General features: G+C 36.3%; 2 protein-coding genes across 11 annotated transcripts in view; one reads left to right on the top strand and one right to left on the bottom strand.

Moving 5' to 3' along the window:
- LOC105169174 (probable helicase MAGATAMA 3) overlaps nucleotides 1-5241 on the bottom strand; it is an 8600-nt gene extending 3359 nt beyond the window's left edge. The window contains exons 1-13 of the mRNA XM_011089509.2: nucleotides 4714-5241; nucleotides 4338-4497; nucleotides 3909-4036; nucleotides 3550-3747; nucleotides 3108-3299; nucleotides 2937-2972; nucleotides 2586-2671; nucleotides 2410-2460; nucleotides 1526-1637; nucleotides 1338-1443; nucleotides 554-651; nucleotides 346-459; nucleotides 152-244 (exon numbers count right to left, since the gene is read on the bottom strand). Coding sequence (XP_011087811.1) covers nucleotides 152-244; nucleotides 346-459; nucleotides 554-651; nucleotides 1338-1443; nucleotides 1526-1637; nucleotides 2410-2460; nucleotides 2586-2671; nucleotides 2937-2972; nucleotides 3108-3299; nucleotides 3550-3747; nucleotides 3909-4036; nucleotides 4338-4497; nucleotides 4714-4815 — 1476 coding nt within the window. The 5' untranslated portion in view covers nucleotides 4816-5241. The remainder of the gene's footprint in view (nucleotides 1-151; nucleotides 245-345; nucleotides 460-553; nucleotides 652-1337; nucleotides 1444-1525; nucleotides 1638-2409; nucleotides 2461-2585; nucleotides 2672-2936; nucleotides 2973-3107; nucleotides 3300-3549; nucleotides 3748-3908; nucleotides 4037-4337; nucleotides 4498-4713) is intronic.
- Nucleotides 6019-11622, top strand: LOC105169172 (pentatricopeptide repeat-containing protein At2g06000). Of its 10 annotated transcripts, none has more exons than XM_011089507.2 (5): nucleotides 6019-8105; nucleotides 9384-9482; nucleotides 9619-9899; nucleotides 10868-10943; nucleotides 11380-11622. In XM_011089507.2, the coding sequence occupies exon 1, from the start codon at nucleotides 6323-6325 to the stop codon at nucleotides 7979-7981; it is 1659 nt and encodes a 552-aa protein (XP_011087809.1). In that variant the 5' UTR covers nucleotides 6019-6322; the 3' UTR covers nucleotides 7982-8105; nucleotides 9384-9482; nucleotides 9619-9899; nucleotides 10868-10943; nucleotides 11380-11622. The 10 variants fall into 10 exon arrangements, with proteins under 10 accessions (XP_011087809.1, XP_011087807.1, XP_011087808.1 ...); XM_011089505.2 differs by having other exon boundaries at nucleotides 11110-11622; XM_011089506.2 differs by having other exon boundaries at nucleotides 11107-11622.

The following is an 11980-nucleotide window of genomic DNA, read 5'->3' as shown; positions in this document are numbered from 1 at the left end:
GGGGGGGAGGGGGGGGGGGGGGCATACTGCACATGCTATAACAGAAACATAAACATAAAATAGATACCATTTTCTAGAAAGCAATATCAAGTCGCATATGCTCAAACCCATATAAACATACTTTTAAGCTTCGTGATAAGCAGTGACTTACAGCTTGAGCGGCTTCATCAATTACAACAACATCAAAGCCACGGTTTAATTTGCTGAAAAGAGTTGATCCACTGAAGCTCAGAGTGGAGAAGACCTGGCAACACTCAGCTAATCACTAAATATATTTTGGCTATATGTATGTTGGTTGAGCGAATATATTTACAGTAATAACTTGAAAAAAGAGAAACCACATACAATAACAGCTTCATCGAGTATAGAAGCACGGATACTGTCTTTATCCTTTGCTACACCACCTTGCTTTTGCTTGTCACCACTTTGTGAGTCCACACCTGCAAGTTTTTGCTCTACCTAGAACAATTTTTTACTTCAGTAAATATTTAATTTTCTAAAGAGTCACATCAACCAACAGGTAGGCGGTTACAAATAATAGTCATGTACATACCAAATAATCCATTGAAACTGCCTGGACTGAGTGGTGTGGTTTGAGACCTATTCGCACAATTTTAGGGTTGTATGCATGGTCATTTTCATCACGAATACCTATAATGAAACCACGAAAGCATCAGCATTTAGGAAACAAAGAAAACTTCTTGCCTGCAATGATGAATTGCTCATTTCTCTTCATTGAAACCCTAACAAGTAAAATGTGTTCTAGCAACTGAAATTTAATTGAACTTTAGGAAAGTAGAAAGCAAATACATCAAAAACAAATAACTATTCTCTACCAGAGTCACAAGTAGTTGAGAGAGGTCAATTTTACGCCATTCACCTCTTAAGATATTCACCTAATAGTTATATTATGTTGAAGATTTGGCCCAATGGCAAATATAAAGCTCCAAATCATAAGGCATCAAAATTCTGAAAGGAAAAGGAGAATTGAAGAGCAATTGCGCCAAGAGTTTTCACTATTCTCATATATAGTATTTATTGTATGAAAGTATGTGATTAAGAATGCCTGTCCTCTCATCTCTCCCTTCTCTTTCTACCAAACAGTGCAGGAGAAAGGGCTTCTCTTATCTGAAGAACCAAGGTCTTCCTATTCTTTTCCCAAAATCTACTCAGAACTGTCCTATTTTACTACATCCCTAAGAGATGTACAGATAATTTTTCTAAAAGATTATCAATGCAAAAAGTTGAGACAATTATGCATCACAATCGAATACTAAGGCACTAAATAGAAGACGAACTAAATAAAATAAATGTCATGGACAAGATAGACAACTAACCAGTATTTAGGAGACGCAGGACAATCTCATCGAGGGCAGAATTTGATGGAGCACATACTAGTACTCGGACACGATATTTTCGGCTGGAATTAACCATTTCTGGTTTCTAGATGGAGTTGAAAAGTTTTAAGGACCTAGAGTTGCAGACAGTTTAAAATCAATGTAGACAGAAAGAAAATTATTCTCACCAACTCGTTTCCAGATGTGGGGAAAAATCCATCATCACCATTTATAGGCATGATCATATCTCGAGGATTAATGCTAGATAACCATGGAGATGCTTTTTCCCAGTGATTGTACCTGTAAATATCAAAACATAATGAATGATTAACATGAAAAATCCAGAACAAAACTATGTTCCAATAACTTTATTCAAGTTTGAATTGTTACCACTGCATCTAAAAGCAGAATTAAACAGAGTGTGAGGAAAGGGTAGTTAGTGAAAACCTAAGCCTCAATATATTGCTTTAACTTGAATTACAAAAAAATAATATAACAGGAAGAAATCTATATGTTTCTACAAATAACTGAAATCCAATACAATCTTTTAGACTTCGTATATTTTCACTAATCATATTAAATTCATCCATTTATTTAGATTATATCATTGATTTTAGGATATAAACTTATTAACCTCTTTTATATGCGGAACAAAATTTTATTTTGGCAAATTAATTTGTAGAAATTATTATGTTAAAATAATAATAAGTTATCACATATTAGTCCAAAATTTTAATATTTCATTCGTAATGAAGCCAGAAATCAAGATTGAAGCTTAAATAGAGTTCATGACTGAAGCTCAAAAGAATCGAGCTCCCTTTCAAGCTTAAGAAATTGGCTAGGTCTCACAAGCTTGTAATGTTATACTTGAGCTCAAACTCAAACCTTGAAATTTTTCTGAACTCAATGAGAGCTCAAGTTGTTAATACACTTGACTACAAGTACCCCATGAAGCACGACCAGAGAGATATGCACATAAACATAAAAAGAAATACATGTGTGTTTGTTTTACATGCACAAAGAGCAATCTTATGGAAAGCTTGCAGCACATAATTAACTAACAATGTCATACTTTTCTTCAATAGGCAATTCTGGCCCACGTTTTACTCCAACCAATTTTCCCCTGCATGTAGTAAATAGATCAAGTTATTCAAACTAAGGTTATATATGAAATGCATCCGTTCTTCTAACTACTGACTCTCAGCAAAATGAGAAATTGAGGGAAATAATGGATGGAGAAATTATTACTTGGAGTGTACCCTAGCTGGAGTAGCATGCAAAATGGCACTAAGAAGCCCCAGAATAGTCTGCGTTTTTCCAGTCCCAGGGGGGCCCTAAAAGCAAGTGTTCTGTTACATGGACATATTTCAAGCTGTTTTCCATTGTTTGGACAGTTCAAGCAAAGTCTAAAAGCAAATCGAGAGAGCATCATGATTGTTTTTAAGTTACAATAAAAAATATGGGCAACGTTGCAGTTGTTGCATGTAATTTTAGTTTAAAAGATAAATTAAATTTGAAAACCATTAAAGCTAAAATTAGGAGAAGCTGCTAAAGATGACAAGTTTTCCCAAGTTAGGAGCATAAAGGTACAAGTCAAACCTGTATCAAAACAAAGGTTTTCCGTGAAAGACCTGCCTGCAACAAGTTCAGAGGGAGCTCAATTACTAATTTTGCTACGATATAGATGATAATTAAAAAAGGATGCATATTTAAAGAATACAAGATTTCTGAGGGTCCCGCAAATGAGGGTAAAGTTGCTTGAGAGCTCACATATATAGCCTCCAGCTGCGATTTATTGTGATTATTTTGAATAAACTCTGCCAGAGGTCTAGATAGTTTCCAGGCACGATCTTCGGCAGAATTGTCAGATTCAGATGCTGTTAATATTAAATCCTTGAAAGGAAGAGAACTAATGGACCGCATAGCAACATATTCACGGACTATAGTTGATAAGCTGCAGATCTGGAACAGAACATGATGATAAAAATAAACAGAATTAAGAAATTTGGCATGTATATGTAAGTAATAGGATATATTAGATGATATTATATATAACCAATATTCAATAGCCAAAAAATCATCACCAGAATAAAGAGTATAAACATCCCAATGTCCTAATTGACCGCAGGGATCTCCATTAACATTTGCATCCTACAATTTGGCAGTAAAAGTAACATAAAAATAATACAATTTGCTTAAATCAGGAAATTACCTTCATAACATAGAAATACTTCTGCACTTCAGTAACAATAGGAAGCATATTTAATAGCCTTGGGCAGGTCTCGATAGCATCTGTGTTAAATCTCTTGATTTCTCCACCCAAATATAAGCGAAGTCTTATCTTATCTTGTTGACGATGCTCAACTAATGCAAAGGCATATGTAGTAGGTAATTGTTTGCCCTCACCAAACTACAAAGAGGTGATCCCATTTTCAAGATTAGTAATGGCAATTCACAGAAGAGAATTTTACATATGAACAAAAATCACAAGTTTACAACATGACCAATGTAATGGCACCAGCCAAATCAAATTGGGGCCACAAACAATTATCTTAAATTAGTACCATGTACCTTCTTAGTTGAAAGCAACAGTAGATCATTCTGAGATATCAACTCTGCATCAGAGCAAATGACCATAGGTAAATGAAATCCATTAACTTCACTGCATTCTGCCACGATTGCTTGCTGCCATTCAGTTTCTGTACATTCAAAAGTATGTTTTATATGTACAAGGCATTTAATTAACAAACTAATGTAAAATAAATGATCTCAAAACTTGAACCAAGACTTATACCAAACAGTGAAAAAGTATCTCAAATACCTAAAATATGGAGAGAAACACAAAGACTTGTATGCATGAAAAAAACTCTCTTCTCATGCCAAGCCTCAAACTCAGCCTGGCGAAACTAAATAAATTGCTTCAAAGTAAGAAATTTCTATCTGAAGCACACACAAACCTCAACAGACGAAAAAAGAAGTCGGAAAAGCAAAGAACAATACCTTCTTCCTCGTCTTTTCGTTGAACAATCTGGGCTTTAACTTCTTCAAAAAGCAAAGGCTCAAACGTATCAAGATATTCATCAACATCTTTATATGTGTTCTTCACCTCCTTCAACTCCACAGCACCTCCATCCCCAGACTTCTTATTGTGATTTCTCTTCTAAACAATTACCAAAAAAGCTCAATTAACTCAACAGCAAAACATTGGAGTAGATAATCTGCCCATAGCTAGTCTAAAAGCAGCAGGTTAAGCGTTTAAGGCAAACAGTACTTAAATTTGATATGCATTGCACCAAATATTAGGCCTATAACATAAGTGTATACAGAATGAAGGAGGAACTAAAAAGAAAAAAGAAAGGGAACGTGAAATGAATACATCTGATTCTTTGAGGATGCGAAGGTAATCCCAACTCAGGACTATTTTATAAAATCGAAGAACACAGACTTCCTCTTCAAGTTTGTTCTTGTCGACCGCCATATCTACCTCAGCGAATTCAATCTGCCAATGAGAGAGCTAACGGCTACAGGGGTTTTATCATTCGTGTTTTACTTGGAGTAAACAGGGTCTAATGCCAAATATTATGGACTACAGAAAGCAAGAAAACTACAGTTCTCTGGGGAAGGCGGAGGTGGTAAAGGAAGTCACGTAAGTCGCCGGTAACGGCCGGCGAGCCTCGAATGCGGGAGCTTTGCTCCCAAGCCGCACTTAAATCTCTCAAGTAAAATGATGCTCGAGTGGGGAAGTGGGCCCAACGCAGGCTAGACTTTGGTGGGCGGCGGCGCAAGAGAAGTTGGAGTGCGGTGGGGAGTTACTGCAAAAGAAGAGTGAAAAACAGAACAGAATTGCAGAGCATATAAGAGGAGGGAACGGCTGAACGATGAAAAGAAAGGGTTTGGCTTTGGCTTTGCATCATCTTTTTACTTATTCTAACTTATGTTTAAATAAATTAATTTAGGTCAAAATGATACGTGCAAAGTTTAAATTTGGGACCAACAATTAATTAAATTTTATAAACCTTAGAATTATTACAAGTATATGTTTATTATCAATAAGTACGTGCTTGGTTTAGTTTTTAGAAGAAAAAAATAAATAAAGCATATACTTTATATATTTTTATTTATATTTTAAATTTATGTAATATATTTAGAACATATTTCTCGCGTATATGTAAATAAATAATATATATATAAGAAATAAATAATAATTGAGAATATATCATAATGTCTGGTACATATTGAAAAATCAGTATATAATATTTGATGCAAAATTCAAATTGTGAAAAATAATTGGAGAACGTCGAAAATAAATCTAAGCACATTAATATTTTCTATGAAGATTTGTGTTTTTTTTTTTTTGAGAAAATGTAATTTTCATAAATGACTTATAAATATTGTATAACAGGTATATTTATCATATGGTATCCTCGACAGCTTAAGTAATACGCCAAAATTTATAGAATGGACAAGTACTCAATTGTTATATGCATGAGTTTGACAACATTATATTCACTAAATTGATCACTAAAACTTTTGTACAAATTATTATAAGATAGATGAATGAGGCACTATATTCATTACATGACCCTTAGTCTTTTATTTTACCACAATAGTTATAAAATAAGTTTTTCTTTTGTATTTAATAATAATAATAATAATATATTGGTGTGTTGGTTTGATTAAGCTTTGTATGGCATTGTGCTGAAGAGAAACAACCTGAGAATAATATTTAGTACAACTGTGTTTTGTTGGGGTGACCATTCCGCCGGGCGTCCTCAACCCTAATTCGGCCCCGCCAACCCCACCAGATTTTCACATACCCAAACCTCATCAGCCACCCATCCATAGCTCTTGGAACCCAACTCTTGTTTTCCAATCTGTTATTTCGCTCCGGAATACAAGAAAATGGCATGAAGACGGCGGCGCGGTTTCATCTATTATTTTCCGCAACATTTATACTGTTCAATAGACAATCTTTGATTTGATTGATGAGAATGCAATTTTGGGCTCAGAGGGTGTCGATTTCTAAGGTTTTCTCCACAGCTTTGCTCCATGGTCACGCCCGCATAGAGTCATCGCACTCTTCTCCGGCATCCATTGTCTGGTTCATCAAAGTCGTTTGCACTCTCTGCGTTCACCACTCTCACTCGCTGAATTTTTTCGACACTGATTATTTTCGGGAGAGTTTGAATCCCTTTGTGGCTTTCGGCGTAGTTTATCACATTAACAATAGATTGAATAATCCAGATTTAGCATTTAGCTTTTTCCGCTACTCGAGGCTGAGTTTCAATCTACTTCACTTGGAGTCCACTTTCAATCTGCTCTTGAGGTCGCTCTGCAGAATGGGCCTCCATGATTCGGCTAAACTAGTGTTCGAATACATGAAAGCTGATGGGTTTTGGCCCAATAGCGCGGTTTTGGATCTCGTAGTTTCATCTTTTGGTAATGCCGGGAAGTTTAGGGTTGCTGAAGAAATTTTGATTGCGCAAGCTGAAATCTGTAATGAGAAAGGAGAAACAGTTAGTTCATTTGTATATAATAAATTTTTGTGCATATTGATAAACAGAAATCGGGTTGATGAGGCTGTTTTATTTTTTAGAGGTCATATTTTGAGGTTAGGAAGCTTTTGCCCTGATACGCAAAGTTTTAACATAGTGATAAAAGGACTGTGCCGGGTTGGTAAGGTTGACACGGCCTTTGAGTTTTTGGATGTTATGAGGAGTTTTAGTTGTCATCCTGATCTCGTTACATATAACACTCTTATTAATGGGTTCTGTAGAGTTGGTCATATGGATAGAGCAGAGGAGCTACTGAGAGAAGTTAAACCACAATCTGGGTTTTCACCAGATGTTGTGACTTACACATCAGTTATTTCTGGATACTGCAGATCAGGTAAGATGGAGGAAGCCGCTGCTCTTTTTGATGAGATGATTAATTATGGAACGAGACCAAATTTGTTTACTTTTAATGTTATTATTGATGGTTTTGGTAAAAAGGGCAAGGTGGCTTCAGCTTTGAAAATGTATGAAAGGATGGTTAACTGTGGTTTCCATCCTGATGTTGTCACCTTCACCTCTCTCATTGATTGTTATTGCCGCCGTGGAGAGTTGGAACAAGGAATGAAGCTTTGGGATGAAATGAATGAGAGGAAGGTGTCTCCTAATGCATTTACTTTCTCCATTCTGATTACCTCTCTTTGCAAAGAAAATAGATTAAACGAGGCTCGTGATTTGCTGAGGCAGTTGAACTGGAGGGAAGACATTGTCCCTCCACCATTTATTTACAACCCTGTTATTGATGGGTTTTGCAAGGCTGGCAATATAGATGAGGCCAATGCAATTGTTAAGGAAATGGAGATGAAAGGATGTGTCCATGACAAGATGACTTTTACCATTCTCATTTTGGGGCATTGTATGAAAGGGAGAATGTTTGAAGCAATAGGAATGTATAACAAGATGTTGTCCATCGGTTGTGCACCGGACAATATCACAATAAGTTCTTTGATATCTTGCCTTAGAAAGGCAGGCATGGCACGTGAAGCAAATGAAATACAGGAAAAGGCGTCAAACGTTGTACACTTAGGTTCATTGTCCTCGGAAAGAACCGGACCGATTAGGACTAACATGGACATTACTGTGGCTGTTTAGTTGAAAAGATAATTGTGCCCTGTGCTTGTTTTGGGCTTAGCAACTGGATGAGGCCCTTCAATCAGAAACATCCATTGAAGAAACTAGATTTCAGAAAATTGTTCTGTGGATGCGCGAACTAGAGGTAATTTCTTTTCTGGCTTTTCTGTTGAGGTAGTTATCACCATTTTTCTAATTCGCTGTTCTACTCTTGTTATGTAGTGCTGCATTTTCATCCAGGTGAGGCGTTTGTTATTCGTCTTTGACTAGAATAGGATACAGGCCAAGAAAATTATGCAGATAACTAAACAAGTATGGAAATCAAGGGAAAGATCTTCAACAGAAATCCACTTCCCTGGATGATAGAGTATACTAGAGGATAGACATGTTAGCCTAAGCACATGCTAAGATATTTTGTTCCTATCCTCTTGTTGATATTATTGAATGAAAGTTGGACTGAGAGAAAAAGGGTAAAAGTCTTGACAGCAAGTGCCAATCTAGTTTTTGCAGATGCATAAGACTTGAGAGTTTATTCCAGTGATAGAGCCATGTTCTCTGAAATATTGTTGTGACATGCTTTTGCAGACGCTGGAAGATGGGTAGTATATTTCCTAGACACTAGCCAAACACCTGGCATTTGTCCGGGGATTGGGTTTGAGTCAAGACTTGGAGTAGAGGGCAAAAGAAATTTACATAGTAAACTGAAGCTCCTCGGAGATACCTGTAAAAGAAAATCAGAATGTTCCAGCTTCATAGAGGTTTCGTGTGGAGCAATTCTACTCCACTGGTTCCAGTGGACAATACAAGCAAATAAGGAATCCTTGTTATTTCTTTGGTGGAGTAGAGGGTAATCGGAGATGTGATTGTAAATTATTTACTTGATTTAACTTAAAGCCGCCAACACAAGAGCAACTTCAGGACTGAAAACTTACTTTAATGTTTTTTCATCTTTATCACCATGCCTTCGTCCTAACTTCCTTATCTGGTTCTTCATCAGTTACAGTTTTTTCAATAATCACGGTTGTCTCAATTGCAAGGAGTGTAAAAAGGAATTGATGTACTGTAACAGCTGTAATAAGGAAGTTCTTTAGTTTGTGTATTTTGGTTCTTTTGACCTTCTGCAAAGTCAGTGTCTAGACCAGCCTTCGGCACTTCCCAACTGGACTACTTAGAAGTGGTTCGATCTATAAGTTGGTTTAAAGTTCTTACTAAGCTTATTTGCCTTGATGCTAATCAATTCCCAATGCTTATGGTAACTAATTTGTACTCTACCTTTTGTTTATGATCTGCACATCTTTGAAGCTAATTACAGTCTGTTGAGTTTTAGTGCAAATGAGTTGGTCTGACATTATTCCTCCTTGCAGTTTATGGTAGAATTATTTTAGTTCTGTTATGCAGTTTATTTTTTCTGATTTTATTGCAGTTGGCATAACTTTTGGGATTGATCGAGTTGCATGGATCTCAGTGCTTGGTTCAGGCCCTCCATTCTCCACTACATGTGACAAAAGTATTGTGCAGTAAGGTTGTCTTCAGTCTTTGCCTCTGTTTTGCACTTTATTTAGTGCTTTCTCCTTGCTACATTTCCTAGCCGTTGTACTTTTAAAACAAAAGTTAGTGTTAGCATCTTTATGATCTGTTTTTCCTTTTCTGCTCACCAGCTTTTATATCTGCTTGCTCCTCGTGTTCTAAGATTGCATCTGATGGGTTCCTTCGGTGCAATACTGGTGAAAATTCTTTAGGGTGCTGGTGCGATATTTATCCTGCCAGATACGAAGAAAATGAGAATATCTTGTCATGTTCCATTCTGCCTCGATCTGATATGCGCTTCAAGTTCCAACTAGGATCCTTTTATAGTTCAATGAAAGACGCAGCAGACTTCCGCGATATGAAATTGGCTTTCATAGTAAGAGGCACAAGCAGTTTTGATGCTATTCTGAAGGTTTGAATTCCTCATTTTTCATTGTCCATGCCTCCAGACGCCATTAGTTGATCAACACAAGGCACTAAATTCTGATTGTTTCAGCACTCTTGTCCTTTATTTTCTTGTTTCTGAGTTCCGTAGATTGGAAGATACTAGGTCAGCTATTGCATTAATTGGTTAGTAATGCTAAACATGAGAAAGTTTTAGGTGATATTTTGTATGCTTGCTTATGGTTGTTCTTTTCTTGATCGCAATTAGTTGTTATAATGAGAAAAGTATCTTATAGACAAGTTACTAATGTTTTGGGTTTCAAGGTTGTTGCTGCTGGATGAAAATACCAGCAAATTTTACATGAAGAGCTGCTGTTTCTATGTTTAAAAGATCGATTGTCAGGGGTTTTTAAAGGTCAAATCTGATTTCATCTCCTTGTTAGTATCACCACTTGGTGCTTTATTACTTAGAGGGTGCTTTGTCTTTTTAATTGGGTCAGGGCAAAAACTTGAATCTGTAATCTCAATATGTCTAGAGCGGAGACAACCTGTCTAGTTATGCATAGATTTTTAGTAGCACCTAATGTGTGCCTGGGTCAGTTACTTCCTTGTAACCGTATGCATAAGGAAGTTACCCGTCCCACACACGTCTAATGTAGCTTTGTTTCTAACTGCATGTATGGAAGTTGCCTGAGTGCCATGCAATTCTTTACAGTTCTTTTTTGGGTTGTTTATGGAGTTATATTTGTCTTATGTATGATTAGAACTTTGGCTTGTACATACTCAACTGGTTGAACCTCAAAAGTTCAGCTAAATGTGCTCGATTTACGTTTGTCTTTTTCTTTTAGATTAAATTTAGTGCTGTTTGCCAGATGTTTTTACCTATTTTTGTACTCGAACACTCTGATATTCAAGTTTTGCTGCATTATATTACCACCCTTCCAGAATCACGTCCTACAGCGAACATTTTATTTACAAAAATTTTCTCAACTGCAGGAAGGCTTACATTCTTTGCACTGAGACAACTGCCCCAGTTTGCTGATTCTACCTTTTGCGTCCAAGAAGGTGAAAGGTGATTTTGCTCTTACCAACATGTTTTCTCTGGCTTCTGAGTGCTTCCAACGACTAACGCTTTGTGCTAGCTTGGCGGAGGCCTAAAAATTTTCATTCATCGATTTATGTATAGTGTGTTTTTTCTTTTCATCTCTATTGATTTCACATGATATTTTGCCTAGAAGATAGCAAGGACCTACACGAGGAAAGGGCCGCAAATATTGTTGTACCAAGTAACATTGTCCAAAATAGTTCCATGACATCCATTTTGGCTGCACTCATTCTGAAACATATTTCAAACTTTCTGGTGTTGATTTATTCTTGAAGGATGTTATCCCCTTTAGGGTGAGAATTGAGTCTTTGCAAATGTGATTAAAAAGCTCCTACCTTCTCAAGGATTCAGTTCCATCAATAAGATAGCTAAAAAGATAAAAGAGTTCCGTCTGGCAATGCAGTTTCTATGAAGATGGCTGTCTTGGAAGGTGTTTCCACTTGATAACGTCAACGTACACAACAAGTTTTATTTGAATATTCTACTCGAATGCTGCTAGATTTGATCATTGGTTTTCTGTGCTTTAAACAGTTCCGACTACTGATCTATGTTATCAACTTGTATCTGAATTTGTCTTGGTCAGGTTGTAATATTGAACCAGTTATTGCTAGAGTTGTGGAAAATAATAGACGAAAGGATGCTTGTATACTGGCATTTTATGTTGCTGTACAGGAAACTCCTGATGCAATTTGAATGTGATGAGTTGTATGTTTTGTTTGAAAATAAAGAAAGGGCAAGTATTTATTGTTTGGTTTTAGCTCCTTTTTAGTTGTACTTGAGTGAAATGATTGATTATATATATGTAATTATTATGTTACAAATGCTAATATTCAAGAATTAATTAAAAATGAAGATTAGATCATTTCATTAATAACTCCTCCTACAATTAATATTTATTTTTCTTGTCTTGGTTTATATGGCATTTAAAACTAATAACACCACTTTTGCGACTTCAACTACTCCGTGCTTCTGGATTCCCATTCCCATTCCCATTCCACCTCAAC

Source organism: Sesamum indicum, linkage group LG8, assembly GCF_000512975.1.
Source record: "Sesamum indicum cultivar Zhongzhi No. 13 linkage group LG8, S_indicum_v1.0, whole genome shotgun sequence".
Taxonomy (NCBI): Eukaryota; Viridiplantae; Streptophyta; class Magnoliopsida; order Lamiales; family Pedaliaceae; genus Sesamum; species Sesamum indicum.
This window is presented reverse-complemented; position numbering and strand designations above follow the sequence as displayed.

What these genes read in the sequence shown, in the direction of transcription:
- LOC105169172 (XM_011089503.2), top strand. Translation starts at nt 6,323, where the DNA reads ATGAGAATGCAATTTTGGGCTCAGAGGGTGTCGATTTCTAAGGTTTTC.